The sequence below is a fragment of the Parasteatoda tepidariorum genome, chromosome 6, assembly GCF_043381705.1.
Source record: "Parasteatoda tepidariorum isolate YZ-2023 chromosome 6, CAS_Ptep_4.0, whole genome shotgun sequence".
NCBI lineage: Eukaryota > Metazoa > Arthropoda > Arachnida > Araneae > Theridiidae > Parasteatoda > Parasteatoda tepidariorum.
The window spans coordinates 4,870,694-4,891,227 of NC_092209.1; the positions used below are offsets into that span (position 1 = coordinate 4,870,694).

The 20,534-nt window shown below is 32.4% G+C and overlaps 1 protein-coding gene across 1 annotated transcript in view; it reads left to right on the plus strand.

Annotated features, from left to right (window-relative positions):
* The window catches only part of LOC107444749 (stomatin), a gene marked incomplete in the record, with an annotated part of 23,256 nt that extends 4,392 nt beyond the window's left edge, over positions 1 to 18,864 (plus strand). Inside the window, 5 exon segments of the mRNA XM_043056274.2 lie at positions 4,374 to 4,446; positions 6,263 to 6,345; positions 8,174 to 8,377; positions 15,015 to 15,070; positions 18,771 to 18,864. Of these exon segments, the coding sequence (XP_042912208.2) occupies positions 4,374 to 4,446; positions 6,263 to 6,345; positions 8,174 to 8,377; positions 15,015 to 15,070; positions 18,771 to 18,807 (453 nt within the window).
* Between the last annotated feature and the right edge of the window lie 1,670 nt (positions 18,865 to 20,534).

A 20,534-nucleotide genomic window follows, 5' to 3' on the forward strand; every position in this document is an offset into this window, starting at 1 on the left:
ATTTTTTTTTATAATTGACTCAATATCAGTTTCTTTATAAAGCATAAATTAATAAACGTATATTTATTCGGGTGAAACAAGTATGTACGTACCACCGCGCAGTGGCACGAACTCAGCGCAGTTTATAAGTCATATGCATATGTGCGCTTGTCCAAATGTCACGTGTGACGAACATTGACGTTACAAATGCAAATATCATACGCTGTTTCAACTATCTTTGCAAACTGTGTTGAATATTTGCAGTGTCATTATTAAAACTTTTATAGTATTGGATAATTAGTTATTGTTTCGATAAAACCATTCGTTTGGTTTAGATATCAATATTAACTATCAATGCGCAAAAAAGAAGGTAAGCATTAATGATATGGATTAGTACAGCCCCAGACAAAACTGTAGCACACTTTGTATTTTTTTACGAAAATTACAAAATTGACCCATTTTGAGGAAAATTAAAATTGACCCATTTTGAACCCAGTATAGCGAACCTTGCAAAAAAAACACCAGGCACACCCATCTCATTGATCAAGAAGCAGTAAATCTTTAGTTACTTTACTTATTATATCTACTTATGCATAATTACTCATTATTTAATAATAAGGTATTTAAATTTCAATATTAATATATTTTTCATAAAACTATTGTTACATAATGTACTATTACTTTAATAAATGTTTAAAATCATAAAATAAATGTACAAACATAGTATCTAATAGAGTTTTATTTTAATTAACAGAAAATTACTTTTGCGGGGGTCGATGGAGATTTCGAAAAATTATATAGGGGTCGATAATCAAAAAAGTTTGGCGACCCCTGGTCTAAAGAGATACAGAATCTTTCTGAGTCGAGTGGATGTAGTGGGTCAGTGACATTTTCAAAGTGGTAAATTCCAGGGCTAAAGAGACATAGAATCTCTTTTCTCTAACCCTGGGAAAAATCAATCTCAGAGGAAGTAAAGTGATATCCGAGCTATTTTATTATAGATTTATCAGAAGACGGCGCTAAAGATTCCTCGCCATATTATCTGTGTCCCTCCCTAATTGGAAAAAAAAAATTACGCAAGCTTACTGGAAACTAATGTGGCATTACTTATGCAGCGAAGCTAACTACTCCGATTTCTGCAAAAATTTTATTATTATTGTAAATTAAATTGTAAATCTTGCAGAATAAGGATAATTACGTGTGGTTGTTCTTTAAAAGACTAACTACGAAATACGTGCAATAAAGTTGCATTTTATATGATACTTTGAATTTTCGATATGTAATGGTGGAAAATTTACTTAAAATTAAAAATACTAAACTACAAATTACTCTTATTTTGTTACCACTAGAAAATGCAGTTTTGCAAAGCGATCTGGCATCGCTGGTTATGTCAAAATTAAAGTGAAAGCTAAAACTATTCTTTTAGATTAAACCTGTCTATACACATGCAACTACTTTTTTATTTTCTCTGATTCTTTAAAAACCTCTGAAAATGTCACTTTCCTGCTTCATCTACTATGCTCTTCGTTTATTTGTTCAATCCATTTTATTCCAACTTTTTATATTGAAGCGATAAAAAAGTGGATTTATGAAGAAAGTAGTATGGATGTTACACTAACTGTTTCTACTGTTAGCAACTATTTCCTTTCAAAAGGTGTCAAGTTCTTATAGTTCCGAGATTAAGTCACAGAAACTTAAATCCTTAGAGGAATATAATCTTTTAATTCTTCAAGATAAATGATAAAACTGAAGCAGTTTTTCTACCCCAATACACGAAAGGAGCTTCTATAAATATGACATTGGGTGATAATAGCAGGGATACCATAGGTGGCTAAATATGTAAAAAGTGGCAGATATTTAATTTATTCTTTTATCTATAATCTTTTCAATTATTAAACCGTAACTACCACCATGACGGGGAGATTTCCGCTACGTCTTGGCAACTTCAACGGCCCATGAAAAACTAAAGAAAAGAAGAAAAAAAAACTTCATAGAAAAGATAACGCGAAAGGTGCAACTCGTAGCCATCCCCGGGCAGCATGTAAACTCTCTTTACACACATAGTATCCCCAAGAAATTTTGAGCGCGCTGATTGGCTTTCTCGGCAACGCCATCTGTGACGTATGGCTATTTCATTCTGCCATGCTTGTTATTTTCAGCACATTTCTATACTCCAGCTTTTGTGTACAAACTTGAAATGTCAGTTTTTTCAACAGAGAAACTGCCTTCTTCATTTAAAAATGAAGTAAAAAATATTTCTTCAATTACCATTACCCTTAGAAGTAATGTTCTAAATTTAGACGATTGCAATAGGTGGGTAAGGGCATTTGGGGAACTTACCAATACGAAATGGAATTCTAGAACATCCAAACCTCATGGAAAAAGGTTTGTTTGTAGGTAAATAACTAGTTTAGTTATTTTCAAAAAAAAATTGTATTTAATTTTTATGGGAAATGCTTTTTTCGTTAAATTTATGATTATTACATGCATGAATTCTTATGAAGCTAATATCCTTCTAATTTATTGAATAACATTGAAATCGAATTTAATTGCCTTGCTTAATTCTTATACTCACTATAAAATGAGAATTGAATAGTTTTCACTTGATATTTATTTAATTAAATTAATGTTCATCGAATTAAATTAATATTTTATTTATTTTTTGTGGATTACTAAAATTAAATTATAAAATTTTTAATTTAAGATTTTTTAGTGGCGCCATCTATTATTATAAATTAAAACTAAGAGATGTGCATTATGCCTACTTATTTATAACTTATTTTTAATTTTTTTTTTGTTGTTGAATGTTTTATAATACCGAAAAACTATTAATTGGCATCTAAGAAATCAAGCAATTGTCTTTTAAGATGCCTCTTTTATTATTTTTTGATTGCATAATTCCCATCAAAATAAAAGTCAATGATTATGAATTGTCCATTAAATTAATACCATAAGTAATTAGAGAATAAATTTACAAAAAATTCCCTCTTTTAATTCTAGTACATTTCTATTGGATTGTAAATATTTTTTTATTATTTAATTGCAGGAAATTATTTGTTTGTCACCACAGTGCGTTTATGAAAGTGCCACAGGAGAAATGTAAAAGAAGTTTTTCAAAAACTTTTAAAATTTTTTTGCTAAATTATAATTAAATTTTTTTAACATTTTAGAATATTTTCCTCTAAAATATGATAAAATATTTTTAAGTAATTAAACATAATTTTAAAATTTTTTATATACATTCTAAAATCTCATATAATAAATTCAAACTTAACTGAGTGGTTCTGCAATCATACTTAATAAATTTAAGTAAGAGTTTTTAATTTCTAAGTGCATAAGGATATTCACAATGCTACTCAATTTGAATATTAATCAATTGTTATATATATTTTACATAAAAGCTATCATAAAATTCATAACATTAATGTTAAAAAATATTAGCATAAAATTTAAAGCAAATTAGATTTAAATAAATGTGTTATTATTAAAATACAATTAATAACGCTGTTTAATTTTTTGAACAAAACTTTAACATTTGTCATAAACTGATTTATCACTGTCATTTCTCACTGGAACTGATTTATGATTGATTTACATTTTGGAAACAAACTACGGAGAAATGTTATTGAGGAGGAGCTACAAAAAGACTTAACAGAAGGCAATGCCGAGAAAGCCAATCAGCGCTCTCAAAATCTCTTGGGGATACTATGTGTGTAAAGAGAGTTTACATGCCCCCGGGCATTTTTTTCTCCTTTAAATTACAAGCTTAAAATCTATTTGGCACCTTGGCGATTGTAGTTGTGATATGCAACACGATACGGAAATATCACCACCACGACTTACATTTCAAGTTATTCATATTTAAAGTCAAAATATTCTATTCAAACACTTTCAATAGCAAACTGAAAAAATATGCTATAAAAAGCTTATTACATTAATCTCTTTTAATGAAATGTTTAATTTTATTAAGCACCATTTTTTGCATTTTCAGTCGCCTATGGCAACCTTGTTATAGGTTAAATTATTTATGCATAAAAATCGTTAAAATACTATAACTGCATCACAGGAGGAAGGTGGTCTGATTATTTGCTTATTTTTGCGGAAAAAAAGGGAAAGGTATGAAAAGCAAATATTTAGTTAAAATCCACTTACTTTTGTTTTTTTTTTAAATGCATAAGAAATGAAACAAATTTAAAAAAAAAAATACACTTGGAAAAATTTTAAACTTGAAAATTGAAATAAAAGTTAAAATTGGGGGAAATTATTTGTGCGTTTTATTTTATTTTCGAATTTTTTGTACATGCACCAAAGATGTAAGAAAAAAGATTCACTTTTTCGTAGTAAGATTATTATATGGATTTCTTTATTAATCAAATGAGTTTTGTTTCATTTAGGTTGTTAAAGAATACGAACGAGCTGTAATATTTCGACTGGGTCGTTTTTCCAAAGGAGGTGCTGCAGGACCTGGTAAGTCTTGTTTTTTTTAATACATGTATATCCTCTTAGATTAAAAACATACCTAAACTTACTCTTTTATTGTAGAGCTTAGGTTTCCTAGTGGAAGCTTGTAAGATTATGGGTATTTGTGTGGTACAAGAAAAATGGTCAGTAATAAAATATTAACGTAATTAATTTTGATTTTGATATTTTTTCTTGTAACCGTCGTTGCACAGCCGACCCAATTTTGAGATAACGACTGAGAATGTTCAATTCTATAGCCTTGTGTTTTTAAACCCGATCCAAAAGACAAGGGAACTTCTGGATCAAATATTGGGAGAAATTAGCCTTCGTGAAGGACTTTTTGATTGAATTTACCGCATCTACGTTGCAGGGAGAGGAAAAGCAAGAGGCAAGGGACTTTAACCAATGATCCTTCTGCCTTACCATGATCCGATACTTAATTGATTCATGCTCCTTAAATATGATGCTTTATAACCTTTACGGATATATGGATTCAGCTACCTTGCTGAATCCCTATATCCATGATTCACTTGCTTTAGAAAGGATACAAAACCTTGAAAGCAAAATTATATTTAAAATGTAGCACTTTAACGTCAACACTGTGGTCGGTTCGAGCCGGGTATGGATTTCGTATCGACTAGCCATTGCTGGGATTCGAACCTAGGTCACCTCATTGTAAGGCGATCGCTTCATCCCCTGAACTGCCATGGCTAAAAGTTACCCATAGGGGGAAATGATCAAAGAGAGAAAAACGTTTTATGTCCATTTTTCATAAAATTGACTTTGGACCACCGTCTGTTGCATTTTATAAGAATCAGTAATCATACGGTATTATGACATTCAGAAATTATATAAAATATTGTACTTGGTAGTTTAAATGTGTTAAATGTGGGTTAAATGATTCAGTGTTTACATTATGTACTCAGGGTTCAAAAAGTTAAAATTGTTAGCCTTTGAAGAAAAAAAAACTATTTTTTAACGATGACAATAAAATACTGTAACAGCTACATTACGTTTTTAATGTTGATCGCCGTTACGGTCTCGGTTTGAATTTGAAATATTTTAACCATGTGGCATTCGTAAATTTTGTTTAAGAGGATGATATATCCTTTAACTCCAATGGACATATAATTTCTTTTACATTTTTTTATATAAATATCTGACATTCGATAACTTTAATCGGCATAATTTTTTGTTTACTTTACTAACCCTTTTAACACCTTTAATAGAGAAAGTTTTGAATTTATTTTCAAGTTCAAATATTTGTACAATTTATGCGTTTTTTCCTATATTTAATACTTCAAAGGGATATTATGGAGACATAATTCATTTGTAAATAACTGAATGAGTGTTTATAACACAATTTCAAGAAATGCTTTGTATGCTGTAAGCGGATGTAAACGGATTCCACCAATTCAATTTATAAACATACTTCTTTCAATGCCTCGCAGTGGACCGATCGTAAAAACATGGTTCCCAGTAGAACACTTTGTCATTAAGCGCTTTGTGACTATTTCGATCAGCCTACGTAGGGACCGAGGGTGTGCGGTATCGATCCTCGTTAAACTGTTCTACCGTAAAGTGCTCGACTTCGCTCACAGGTCATTGGGCTACCAAAGCGCCATCCCCTCTGCAGAGGATCAAAATTGTGATGGTATGTCTTCGGATCATCCTCAGGGATGTTTCCCAGACCGTCGCCAACAGCTCATTGTGCAGCTTTAGAGCGACGCAAATGAAATACCTACCTATTTTTTTAATGCTTTTGCAATTTTTTTCTGTTATTGGGATGATTTATTCTTTTTCCCCCCCCCTCTAAATAAAGGTCTGTTTTTCATACTTCCCTGCACTGATGTTTACCGTAAAGTAGATCTAAGAACAGTATCTTTCAACGTCCCACCTCAAGAGGTAAGATCTTTACTTACCTATTTACATTATAATTATTCAAAAATAACGCACAATTTCAGAAATGAATTAAAGAAACACGGAATGTACGGTTTGCTGCGTACTGCATGGAAATGAGTGAGATTAATTCTCATCTGATTATTTAATAACAAATGTCGCTAGCAGCTCGCATTATTAACTTAGGAAAAACTATAAAACTTTATTTTTAAGGAAAAAAACACTACCTAATATTTTTGTTACTATATAACGTCACTGTGTAACGATGTGCGTCGCAGTTTGATGACAAAATTAAGAGACGTCGTTATATGGCATGTACTTCAGTTGAATGCACAGATTTAAAATTTTGCAGTCAGAAGTGCCATCTACTTATAAATTTTGTGACTTATATTTGAATTTGATGAGCAAAATATCTAGTTTCCTAATCAGAATTCACCAAGCTTAAACTTTTTTCTTTTTTTCTTTTAAATTTTTCGTCAGTTTTAGGACATTTGGTTCGTAAACTGCTGTTTTTACTTCATGAGTTTTTTTTACTTTTTATTGAAAGCAATGTTTTCAATAAAATAAAACACTGTATGCAACACTATATACTTATCTTTCAAATCCTGATTGAAATTGTGATTAAAACAACAGTTCTCGTAAGAGTTCGCAAACTCGATAGGTGAATTCGAACAAAACCACTCGCAAATGAACCATTATTGAGGTCAATAATGACGAACAGAAGATGAATTAAAATTCGCTGAAATAGTTTATTTGAATATGTAACTTTTTAGCAAAATACAAATGCACTCCAGTTTCACTTGATAAGCATAGATTGCTAAACTGGATAACTTAAATATTTTCGGTGGTAGAAAATTAACAATTAAGGTTAGGCTTAGTTTTCTGTTTGTTTATGTTGGTCCTAAACAAGAGGTGTATGTTCCCCCAAGAAAAAAGAAAAAAACTGGCTGTAAAACCAGTGCATATCTGCTAGACCAGTGCCTTCTAGAGTAGCAAATTATATCCCGCAAAACTTATCGTTCGTTCGTTGTTGTAGAACAGCGCATCTGAGGGCGCATCTAAATGGCCCTTGCAAAATTAAATTAAAACCCTTGCAAAACTCTAAATTAAATATAGCAAAAGTTTTCCTTTAACTTTTTAAGAAATTTTGATAGAAAATTATTTTACAGCCGATTTTTTTTTTCAGTTTGGCCTTTTTTTGTAGTTTAGACCTAAGCACAAACAGCCTAGCCTAAAATAAAATTTTTAAGCCTTTTTATTTAGGAACTGGCCCTACTAATGTTTAAAACTTACGTCCCGCAGTGGGCTGATCGTAAAGACACGGTTCCCAGTAGAACACCGAAGTCAAGCATCACTGGCTGCGGTAAGGATGACTAGTTTGGGTGACAACTTTTATCAGCCTGCATAGGATCGAGGGGAGCGGTTTCGATCATCATTAAACTCTTCGACCTTAATGTGCTCGACTTCATGCGCAGGTAGTCGAGCTACCAAAGCAGGGGAGCCATCCCCTATGCAGGGATCAAAATTGCGATGGCATGTCTTCGGATCATCCTCAGGGATGTTTCCCAGACCGTCGCCATTGTGCAGCTCTAGTGCGACGTAAATAATATACCTATCTACCTACTTAAAATTTGCGTTAAAACGATGGGCCGCAAAATTATGCTCACGTTGATTTCAATAGTTGTACAAACTCATCCGAGTTCAAATTAAAATTAATTGACTCTATTTAATTTTCAAATGTCATATAATCAAAAAAATATCCTCAAAATTTCTAGAAATATTTTGAAACTCTATTAATATTTTTGTAAATTTTTTCCTTCATTTTGCTTCATAGGTTTTGACAAAGGACTCCGTTACCGTTGCTGTAGACGCCGTTGTTTATTTTCGAATCAGTGACGCAACAGTTGCCGTGTCGAATGTCCGTAACTATGCTTCGTCCACTCAATTGTTAGCAATGACATCACTAAGAACGGTCCTAGGCACAAAAAGTCTATCTGAAATACTATCCGAAAGAGAGCAAATCAGTCACGTGATGCAGGTAAGACAGTCATGCTCATCTATAATTTCGATGTGATATCGACCCATTAATCCCTTGCGAGACAGAATGAAATTAAACCAAAATTTTACCAACATTTATCATTAAATTTTAGCTACAATTATCTCTTTGAAATGGAATAACTGCAAGTGGCGTAGTGTGGGTGTCTCTAACCTGATTGAATATTGAAATGAGGAATTTGTTTTAGTTAGAAACGATTCTTTCCATTCTATTTCGAGTCAGCCAATCGCATTCAGTATAGATTCACTTAAGTGACACATTCTAAATTCTTTCACGAAGATTCTTTCACTATATATTTGCGCAGAGACTTAACACAAAGACAGGTACGAAGCCACGTAAAACATAAACAAACTAATGATGCATTGAAGTTGCCAGGTACACAAAACAAAAATACATCACGGTTACAATAAAATACATAAAAAAAATAATAAATCTAAATTAGGTAAAAGAGGCAGACGAGAAAGAATTATATTTCAACTAATTCAATGAGCGATACGGCTATGTATTTAATTTACTTATCGTTAATTTACATATTAACTTCTATAGAGAAAAATATCTCAACTTTAATACACCATTTTGTGGATAAATATTAGCTGGTCCTGACGTCATGGATCACATATGTGGGTATGAAAGTTCTTCTTCTTGAAGTACTAGTACCCAATTGTGTTATCTGTTCTTTAACTAGACAAGGGATTGTAAGTAGTACTTCAGCCTGCAGGTTGCCATGGTAATGCAAATAGAATGCTGAGGTATTTTTTTCAAAATTCAAAGCAGTAGATTAAAACATTTACAAGGGAAGTACACACTTGTACTATTTATATTAAAACGAAAAGAAGTTTCAATTATAGTGCAGAGTCAAAAACTCTTCTTCGGGGTTATGTGCATACTTTAATATGTTGTAAAAAATTGTAGACCTTACATTTCAAAGTTTTTTCGACAATTATTTAATAAAATAATAAAAAATAATAAATTTATACTGAAATGTATTTTTCATGGAATTATCATCCGATAAACGAATTTTATAATTGTGTGCAAAAATGTTTTTATTCGTCCAAAAAGTCCCAAAAGGAAAATACCCAAAAAGTAAAATTAGCTTTAAGGGGTCCAAAACCCTCTCCTGACGAAACTATTGGGATCCTATTTCCCAGATTGTGGCTACTTCTAATATTTTGGGGATCAAAATCCAAATCCGTTGAATGAAATTTATGTTTATTCAGGGAGAATGCGTTTTTGTGTCATATTTCGTAATTTAAAATATCATTTGCACTTGCAGTTAGCATATTAAGCTGTAGCATATTTAAGCCATTAATATTGATTCCTAGAACTTGAAAATCCGATCATTAGATCAAGCATCATTCTGGGTGAACCGTTCGTTTATATTGGAAGAGGGGGGCGCACTGCACATCTGATTCTGATACGTGCGAAACATTTCGCTGCGATCAATATTTAACATTTGATAAAAACTGTAGAAATTGCATTTGCTATTGTAGCTACAAAAATCTAAAACAAAGAATATTATAAAAATTCATCTTCCGTTACCGGCGTTAATAAGATTTCTAATTTTGATTGAAGTTAAAATGTCCAAACACTAATTCCAATTCTTCGCTAAATCAAAACTGCAGATCAGATTTAAGAACAGATGTTTAACAAATGAACTATGGGAAATAAGTTAAAATTGCGTTAAATCGTATGATTAAACCTTGAAACGTAGGATTTAAAATAAATTGAAATGGTATTTTGTTACAAACAAGATCGAATCGATAAGCTTTGCGTATCAGAACTTCGAATAAATATAGGTGAAAGTGAAAGCTTTGGGCATCCCTCATTCAGATAAAAATAACTCAGATGATTCGAATGTGGGTCATATTATAAACTCTTGCTCTAACAATTCTTTCGATAAAGACGAAAGAATTTTTGTTTTGTATTAAAGTAAATAACATTAAATGTCATACATTTTTTAAATGATTTTGGATAATTAATTGGTAATATTATGAATTTTGAAGAAGTTGAATTTTAAAAGACTTATTAATTATTAAAACTCTACTAGTGAAAGTTTTTAAATGTATGCATGCGTCAGTATTAAATCTAATCTGATTAATTTATACCTACTTAATTCATTTAAATAAGTAAGCAATGATAGGTGATGGTTGGATTAGAATTTTAATCATTCATTTAAGCAAAATTAAAAAAACCTTTAACTGTCAAATACATCCTTATATATAATGTTCCTTATTTATAATGTTGCTTGAATCGAGAGTAGGGTTAATTCCTGTTTTTGTACAGGTTTTTTAAATTTTATTTTATAAAAGTCGCTGAACGGCATACCTTATTTTTTAGGTCTACGATTAATGATGTTGAACTCCGTAGCCTTGTAATTTTGAACCCAATCCTTGTAATTTTGAATGCAGAAGACAAGGAAACCCCTGGATCAAGTATTGAGGGAAATTTGAGAACTTTTTGATGGAATTAACCACATTTGCTTTACATAGAGAGGAAAACCACTAAAACCTCCCATGATTAGCCTGACGGCAGGGGGACTCTAACCCATGATCCCTTTACTACTGAGGATATTTTACGTCAGCACTGTGGTCGGTGCAAGCCGGATGCGAAATTGGTATCGACAGCTTTCGCTGGGGTTCGAACCCGGTTTACCTCATTGGAAGGCGAACGCTCCACCCCCTAGCCATCACCGGTCTTGGACAAAAATATGGCAATCCTTTTCTACTAAGTATATGAAAAAAAATTTCTTTTACGAGTAAATGATTTGAATACTTTACGCGACACATTTTGAAAGATATAAAGTTAGGTAAGAAAGTTGAATAATTCTTTAGGAAACGAATTTTAAAATCTCAGGAACTATTCAGCCGATTTCTCTCAAATTTCGTATTTTGCTTTGTTAAATTGAATACTGTAAAATGATGAATAAAATTGTCTACCTTGAAACTCAAAATTATTTTTCGACTAATATTAAATAAAATAATAAAAAATTTATTTTTTGCACGGAATTATTTTTGGATAAACGAATATGTGGGCAATCATTTTTCAATTCAATTGAAAAAGTTCTTGAGAAGTGGCGAAATGCGCAAAAAAATGAAATGAACATTAGGTGGTCCAAAGTTTGAACCGCTCTCCAGAGGGGCTACTCCCTATATTTTTGGAGTTAAACACCAGAATCTGTTTCAAAAAACAAATGTTTATTAAGAGAGAGTACGTTTTTGTGTCTGAATTCGTAACTTAAAATATCGTCTGCTCAAATTAATTAGCATATTTGAGGTTGTTCTTTCGAACCATTAACATTGAATTCTAGAATGTGAAGATCTGATCCTTAGATCAAAAGTTATTCAAAGCGGTTCTTTTTTTTTTTTGCACCCTGTACACCTACTTTACATGACGATTCACTATGTCAAAACAAAAAAATGCTTTGATAAATGATGTTGGCAAAGAATTAGAAAATGTAGAGGTCAAGCTGAGGCACTTTAAAAGAAGAGGTACACCTTTAATTATAGTTCCGAAATCAGATGTTTCGATTAATATACGTGCATGTTACGAAGTAACTATAAACAAACTCCTTGAAGCGCATCATCCTATACCACGAATCGATTTGTGTTTTTTAGAATATAAACTGTGGTTACTCAATTCTTTCATTCTTAAAATTTATTTCGGAAATTTATTGTGCCTAAAACAAAAATTGTGTACATGTTACTGTGAATGACCGAAATTAGAGAATGAATATTGACAATCACGTAGTCGCTTAGGTAAATCTCCGAAATATATATACTAGGTCTAGTTAAGTGAAACTGCCCAGTATACATTTGCCCGGTATGCCCTACATCAATGTTTTTTTAATGTTTAATGCCGTTGCCTGGTATACTTTTGCCCGGTATGCCCTACCTCAATGTTTTTTAAGGTCAAGTGCCACTTCCCAGTATACATTAAACCGGTACTCCGAACACTGATGTTTCTCCCAATCTATCCTCAGCAGATATTAAAATATCGATTTAAAAAAATAATATCAAGGAATAAGTTAATATAAAATCGGATATAACAAATATACGAACGTTCACCAAAGCGATTATGTGATTGTTGACATTCACCGGTGAAAGTCGACATTCTCTTGATTTCGGTCAATCACGGTAACATATATTTATAATATAAATACTTTTGTATTTTTTTAAAAATTATCTGATTGAATCTTTGTAAAAACTAGAGTAGTAGATAATATTAAAAAGTATCTACGATTCATCTTTTCGCGCCGACTGTCTCAAATACGTGCCTGCATAAAACCGTATCAATCAGGGTGTAAAAAAATAAAACTGGTAATGAAAGTATTTCTGTAGCAGTTCATTTGTGGGTGGAGTTATAATTGTTTGATTTATTTAATTCACCATTACTTTGTTCAAAATAAAACTATTTAGCAGGGCTCGAAAAACCACCCGTCCTCGGCGGTCAAAAATTCCCCGCGGACAACGAATTTCTCGAATCTGACGTCCGCGCGGACGGCCATTTTCCCGTTAATGTNTTAAAATCTCGGGAATAGTATAACCTAAGTGTTCAGTTTTGTATGCGAGCAACGCCCTCTGTGTAAGAAACGAGAACTAGTGTGTGTATTACCAACCTCGAAAGAGGCAAGTGTGTGAATTCAATGTGCAAATAAAATAACAGTCCGCTGCGTTAATATGTGTTTTGTGTCTCATGTTAAGAGAAATAACATACGTGCATGTTACGAAGTAACTATAAACAAACTCCTTGAAGCGCATCATCCTATACCACGAATCGATTTGTGTTTTTTATAATATAAGCTGTGGTTACTCAATTCTTTCATTCTTAAAATTTATTGTGCCTAAAACAAAAATTGTGTAAAATTGTGTGCATGTTACTGTGAATGACCGAAATTGGAGAATGAATATTGACAATCACGTAGTCGCTTAGGTAAATCTCCGAAATATATATACTAGGTCTAGTTAAGTGAAACTGCCCAGTATGCATTTGCCCGGTATGCCCTACATCAATGTTTTTTTAAGGTCAAGTGCCACTGCCCAGTATACATTAAACCGGTACTCCGAACACTGATGTTCCTCCCAATCTATCCTCAGCAGATATTAAAATATAGATTAAAAATAATAATATCAACGAATAAATTAATATAAAATCGGATATAACAAATATACGGACATTCACCAAAGCGATTATGTGATTGTTGACATTCACAGGTGAAAGTCGACATTCTCTTGATTTCGGTCAATCACGGTGACATATATTTATATTAATAATATAAATACTTTTGTATTTGTTTTTTAAATTATCTGATTGAATCTTTGTAAAAACTAGAGTAGTAGATAATATTAAAAAGTATCTACGATTCATCTTTTCGCGCAGACTGTCACAAATACGTGCCAGCATAAAAACGTATCAACCAGGGTGTAAAAAGATATCACTGGTAATCAAAGTATTTCTGTAGCAGTTCATTTGTGGGCGGAGTTATAATTGTTTGATTTATTTAATTCACCATTACTTTATTCAAAATAAAACTATTTAGTTATACTTTGAATTAACATTGATTATACGAGGGTTGTAAATTAAATAGTGACAACTTAACCTTGAAACTCACAGAAGGGCAGGCATGCGCAAATAGGATATGGGAGCTGCGAGGTGGCTCTGTTGTCGATGTGTAGAGTGCTAAAAACAATCGTTCTGCTTAGAAGGGTAGTTGTTGTGTGGCGTTAAAGTGAGGAGCTTCGTTTCCCTCGCTCTCAAGCATGTTTTCAAAAGGTGATCAGCGGTCATGGCTTAAAATCGGGGTTGCCCGTGGCAAAAATGTTACAGAATACAATCGAGGACTAGTGGAAGCCTGTGGCGCAAATGCTTTACAATATAGGGCAGTAGCACGATGGGTTCAAGCATCTCCTCTTTTTTCGTCATTAAGCCCTTTGAAAACATGCTTTAGAGCGATGGAAACGTAACTTCTAACTTTAACGCCACACAACAACTACCCTTCTAAGCAAATCGACTGTTTTTTGCACTCTGCACATCGACGACAGCGCCATCTTACCACTCCCATATCCTATTTGCGCATGCCCACCCTTCTATGAGTTTCAAGGTTAAGATGCCACTATTTAATTTACAATCCTCGTATATATATATGATTAAACTAACAATAATTAAAGTAAAAGCAAAGTAAGTCTGTCAAATTAGCAACGACTACATTTAAGTTGCCGTTTTTTATTTAATTACAACTTGATTCTGATTTTGTACGATTGCTTTTCTGAATCACTCGTCCCCAAGAAGTTAAGCGTGTCTTCCCCCTTTTTTTCATTAAAGCATTAGTGAAGAAAAAAAAGTCTTTCGGCAGTAAATAGGCTGAATGGAAACTTAATGGAAATTCTTTTTTTAATAATAGTGATTCGTGAAATTTAGGATTACTCAGCATCTAATTTCACATTAAAGTGGAATAAGTAAATATCTCTTGAATACCTCAAAAATGTTTGCCACATACTATTGCACGATTTTTTGTGCCCCAGAAATAATAAAAAAGAAGAAAACTTCATTTTTTTTAACTTACGCTCTTCACTTTTATTGATTGCATCGAATTCAATGCTCATCTAATTTTTGTTTTTTACAGACCGGTTTGGATGAAGCAACTGTGTCTTGGGGTGTGAAGGTGGAGCGAGTTGAAATGTAAGTAAATATATTTACAAAGATATTTGTTTGACAAATTTCCGTTTAATACTAAGTTATGGCCTGGTTGACAGACTGCTCGAAGAGAACGGGGGTTCGAATCCAATCGGCCGAAAACTCCCCTCATAACTGGTGCACGTTGAATCTGTCAGGTCACAAAGTTCTCCACGTTCCCTTATCTAAATGAGTACCTTTGGGGATGCTGAATTGGAGATGGATCGTTCTCTGGTTCAGGTCAAAATTATGATCTATAGATGAATGAATGATTGTATGAATGAGTCTTCCCTATAAACGGGTGCAACGTATAAGTGTGGCGGAAGTCAAATTCTTCACCATAGATGGCGCTACTGGAAAACAAGAATAATCGCAAAAATTGACAACAACATACTAAGATTTTTTTATTCGTTCTCGCTTTAAATGAATGAGTGAATTCCCGTACTCAAAAAACAGTGAAATTCTTTAAAGCTCGAAGTTGAATACACCTATGTTTGAGTGAAATACTTGCTTTGCTTTAAATTGAACTCGTTTGACAGATATTTAAGCGGTACTTCAGTTGCGTTAGCTCAGGATTGATTTGAAGTTATTTTTTATTCAATTGTGTGCGAGTTATAAGCTGTAATTTGCATTGTGTTATTTTAAAATGCAAACGATAATAAATTTAAATAAAATTATTATGTTCTGCGATCTAAATAAGTTATGTTCTTGCTTCTATATTACGTTTAATTTCACTCAAGTTATACTGATGGTCGATTAAAAACGATTGAAATTCACTCAAAGTTTGTGATAAAATTATGCTCTCAAACTTGAGTTATTTCTGTTGATTCTTTGAATGAGTGAATTTAGAGTGAGTGAGAGAACTTGTTCCCGTGGATTTAACTCAAGATGAGAATGCTCTTTTTTTCACAAATGAGTAAAATTTCACCTAAGTTGACCAAAAAGTAAAAGAAAAGTCGAAATTTTTTTTAATACTGAAAAATGTCCTACAGATCAAGTTAAATAAAGTTTAGAACGTCCAAAGTGCAAAATCTAGTAGTAATAGTTCAAAAATTCGTCGAAAGATGGCGCTGGCCGAATATGCCTTACGCAGTGACAAAGCTCTAAGTTCCAGTAGCTTTCACTGGGATAAGAATAACAATAATATGAACATTTATATTAATTTAAAAATAAAAGTAAGGAAGGTTAGTTAATATGTAAGGTGGTGTTGGTTACCGTTCCGAAGGAGTACTCCTTACTAAATGTTCTCCATTCCACGTGGAATGGAGAACATTTTAAATACCAGATACGAGTGTTTTTCATTTTTCGACTCTTCTGAAAAATTTACCTTTTTGGACTTAGGTCGTTTTCCATTAATGGTCCTCAATTGTTTTCATTAATATTGAAGATTTAGCCTTATGCGAACAGCAAATTTCGATTGAAACGTTCAGTCAGGCAGAACATTGTTTAGTGTGACCTTAGACAGTTCGTTATCATCTATCAGCGAAATATACGACCTTTTACCTACATCTGTCTTGAAGTTTTAACTTCGAGGTGGTGCTTGCTGGTAATTGAAATACAAATTGGTGTGAAAAGAAAATTAATTATGTTGTATTCTAGACATTGATACATTCTACATGAAGGGACATACTTAAGCTCTTTCTTGTTTAAAAAATAGTAGTTGGTAAACATTTAAAAGCTTTATTATCAAATGGTTTGTAAATTTGTTGAGTTTTGTGAGATTGGCTACACTGGGTTATAAAGGCGGAGGAAGAAATTTTTTAAAAAAAGACGTAAAAAGTGAGCAGAACTGTATAAATAAAATAATTTCAGCTCTCGACAACGTTCATATGCATCTTTTAAAGCTAAATCAATCGTGTTTTTAAGGAGCTGAAAATGTTTTTATATTTAACCTTAATTATAAAAAATTATAATTATTAATAAAATTTATAAATAATATTTATAGATAAATTTTTGAACCTTCACCCTCATTACACACTTTTATCAGGGTGACTAAGACCTGTAATACATCCATATGTTTTCTAAGCTAAAATATGAAGGCAAAATATTCAGGTTGTTAGGAGTTATAAAGCACATTTTTATAAATTTACATTGCAGTTTTTAATGTTTATTTCCAGGATCTGAAAGAATCTAAAATAAATCAATTAAAAAAAAAAGGTTGCGATCGAAGTATTTCATTTCACTTTTTTTTAAAATCTTCGTACTACGAAGTTGTGGCTTAACTATCACTACGATTATTAAACGTCAAACATGCTACTTAGGAATTATTTCTTTCATACGTTAATTACTTCACGACTACAAATCCCATCTTATGATTTTAAACTTACTTAGCTCCCCGTTTTTATTCCAATTTATTTCCTCGTGTCATCGACTAATTATCGATTAATTCAAAATCGACCAATCAGTCAATACCTCTTCGTGCCGGCGCACTAAGCTTCGCATTATTTCCAATGTTTCAATTCGGTATCAACATTGAGGAACCTTTTGATAGATGAAGGTTGTCATAGTCTAAAACTACCCTCTCTACATTGGTAACCTGCGAACGTGATATGAACTCGCCCACATCAAAAGCAACGCGTACTTTTATGAATGAACGGCATTGAACAGTTGACTTTCTGATTGTGACAGGCGTCCTCCTCGCACTGTTGCTTATCAGTCTCATTTACACACAACGGGATCATAAACACACTCGACTGCTTATAGCAATGCAGGAAAGATCACACACAAAAACGTGAACTTAATACAGTTCTCACGACAAACGCTTAAAACTCGGTGAACTTAATACAGATCTCACCACTAGCGCTCAACATCCGATGAACTTAATATAGCTCTTGCAGTTTTTCGCAAATGTGGTAACTAATGGTAGGCGTTTATCAAATTCTATCCCTGATAAAATTCTAGTGGGGGAGTATAGTGGCGTAATTACCACTACTATTATTAAACATCAATTCACTTGTATGTAAGACTTGCTAACTTTAATAGATTTGCTTGCCCTGCCCTCACTACTATAAGCAGCAACCTAAAAAAGAAGCTATATACAACTGAAGGTAAATTTGTACGCACAATGACTGGCGCCCCAAGGGCGATTAGCAATAGATTACTNTATTGTTTACATTGATGATATCAATTGCTTTATAGCCAAATTGACCACAAAATTTTATAGTGACGCAAAAACATGTACCACATCAGATTTCAATAAGTTGTTCCATATGGATATAATCCGGGATAATCCGAATTTCAGCCCAATTACCGCCTTTTTATGCTCAGACTGCATACTATTAACTTTATCATACAACTCTACTCAAGGGGATCTCCCCATTCCAAAGATGATTTTCCCTTCAAAACTAAAGATTTACTCCTTAAGGACTTGATTTGTTGTTACAACACACTACAACTTCAAAGATATTTAGGACCTCCTAGAATTCGACAAAACAGATTCGATGAATCGGTTAGTGGCGCCTCGCGTCAAACGCCGAGATAACCCCAATATCCAGCATCCAACTTTAATAGATTTGATCGACGAAGCTTTTGATTCATGAAAATTGCCCTTGTCGATATCACCTTTCACCAAAGTCTCGTGAAGTTTCGCAAAAATAGATATAAATAGATTTATTTCACTTTCCAAATTTAAAAAAAATAGTGAAATATTTTTTTTACGATTTTCATACCATGCTTATTAAAAATTTTCGTATTTTTTTCCCTACAGCAAAGACGTTCCATTACCTAAGCAAATGCTGATCTAATGACGAAGAAAGAAATGAGGATTTGTGGCAGTTTGGGAAAAACGCTTGTTTGATGTTTATGCATAAGTTAATGTTATTTCTTTTCAATGTTATTTCCACTTTTTGCATGTTTCGCTATATGTAGGGAATTCTTTTTAGCGAATCGAAGAAGTCTTGCACACAATTATAGAATTTGTTTATCCAAAGATTATTCTATGCAAAAAAATAACATTCAATATATATTTATTATTTTTTATTATTTTATTCAATAATGGTAGTAAAAATGTTGAATTGTAAGGTATACAACTTATTGCATCATTTAAAAGTTAATAATTTTCATGGCAAAATACAAAATTTGAACATAAATCGGTTGTATAGTTCTTGAGAAATCGAATTTCAAAAAAGCCAGATGTTTGTTCTATTCGATCGATTTCTCTGAAAGTTTGTATTTTTTGCATTTAAAATTATACTTTTTAAGATGATGTGATCAATTGTTTACATTAGAATGCAAAATTTTTTCGACTAANGAATAGTTCCTGAGAAATCGAATTTCAAAAAAGCCAGATGTTTGTTCTATTCGATCGATTTCTCTGAAAGTTTGTATTTTTTGCATTTAAAATTATACTTTTTAAGATGATGTGATCAATTGTTTACATTGGAATGCAAAAATTTTTCGACTAATATTAAATAAAATAATAAAAAATGACACATTTTTTGCACAGATTTATCGTTGGATGAAAGCATTTTATATTTGAGTACAAAAATCTTTCAATCCGTTTCGGATTTTTGCGAAATACGCAAAAGGAAAAATTAACATTAAGGGATCCCAAGTTTTGGATCACTCTCCTGACCAAACTATGGGGATCATATTTCCCAGATTGGGACTACCCCCTATATTTTGGTGGTCAAAAATCCGAATCCTTCGATAAAAAAGTATGTTTACTCAAAGAAAATATGTTTTTGTGTCTGATATCTTAACTTAAAATATCGTCTGCGCATATTAATTAACATATTTGAGGTCACCCCCTTAAACCATTAAGATTGAATCCTAGAATTTGAATATCCGATTATTAGATCAAAAGTTATTTATAGTGGTCCGTTTTTCATTTTGCTCACTGTACGCCAGCTGGGAAAGACTTTACTATTTGATTATGAAATAATAATCAAAATTCGAATTGTTTTTTAAATTTTAAGCAACTTTACCAGCAATTAAAACCACGGCTGCTACGGATATGATTAGATTATTAGATTCGATTCAATAAGTGAAACAATTATTATTACTATTATTTTAATTTTAGAAAACAAAAATTAATAAATTCTATAATAAATATTAATGCCACTAAGATTTTCCTCGCCGACCGTACAAGTTTCATCGATTCTTAAAGTTCCCTCTACTTTTCCCTCTGTAACAAAATGAGGTGTTTTCATACGACCTCTGGGATTACTTCGACAGGCCTGCCAACTAGTACGCCTTTTGTAAAATAATTTATAGAGTGGTAAACATTTAAAAACCAAATCTTTCAGATTTTTTTTTTAAATTTTGCCAACTCTTTAAAAGCCTCTCTACAAAAGAGCTGGAACTAACTGGCGATGCATATGAACTTTCAAATCGTTTTAAAAGAATAAGAAATATTGCATTAAAACACAAACGCAGCTACCTTTAGAATAAATTTATACAAAAAGCGTAGAAAATTGACAGCCCCGCTTCGATTCAAATTTGACAAACAAATGAATTCGGAAGACTCCGC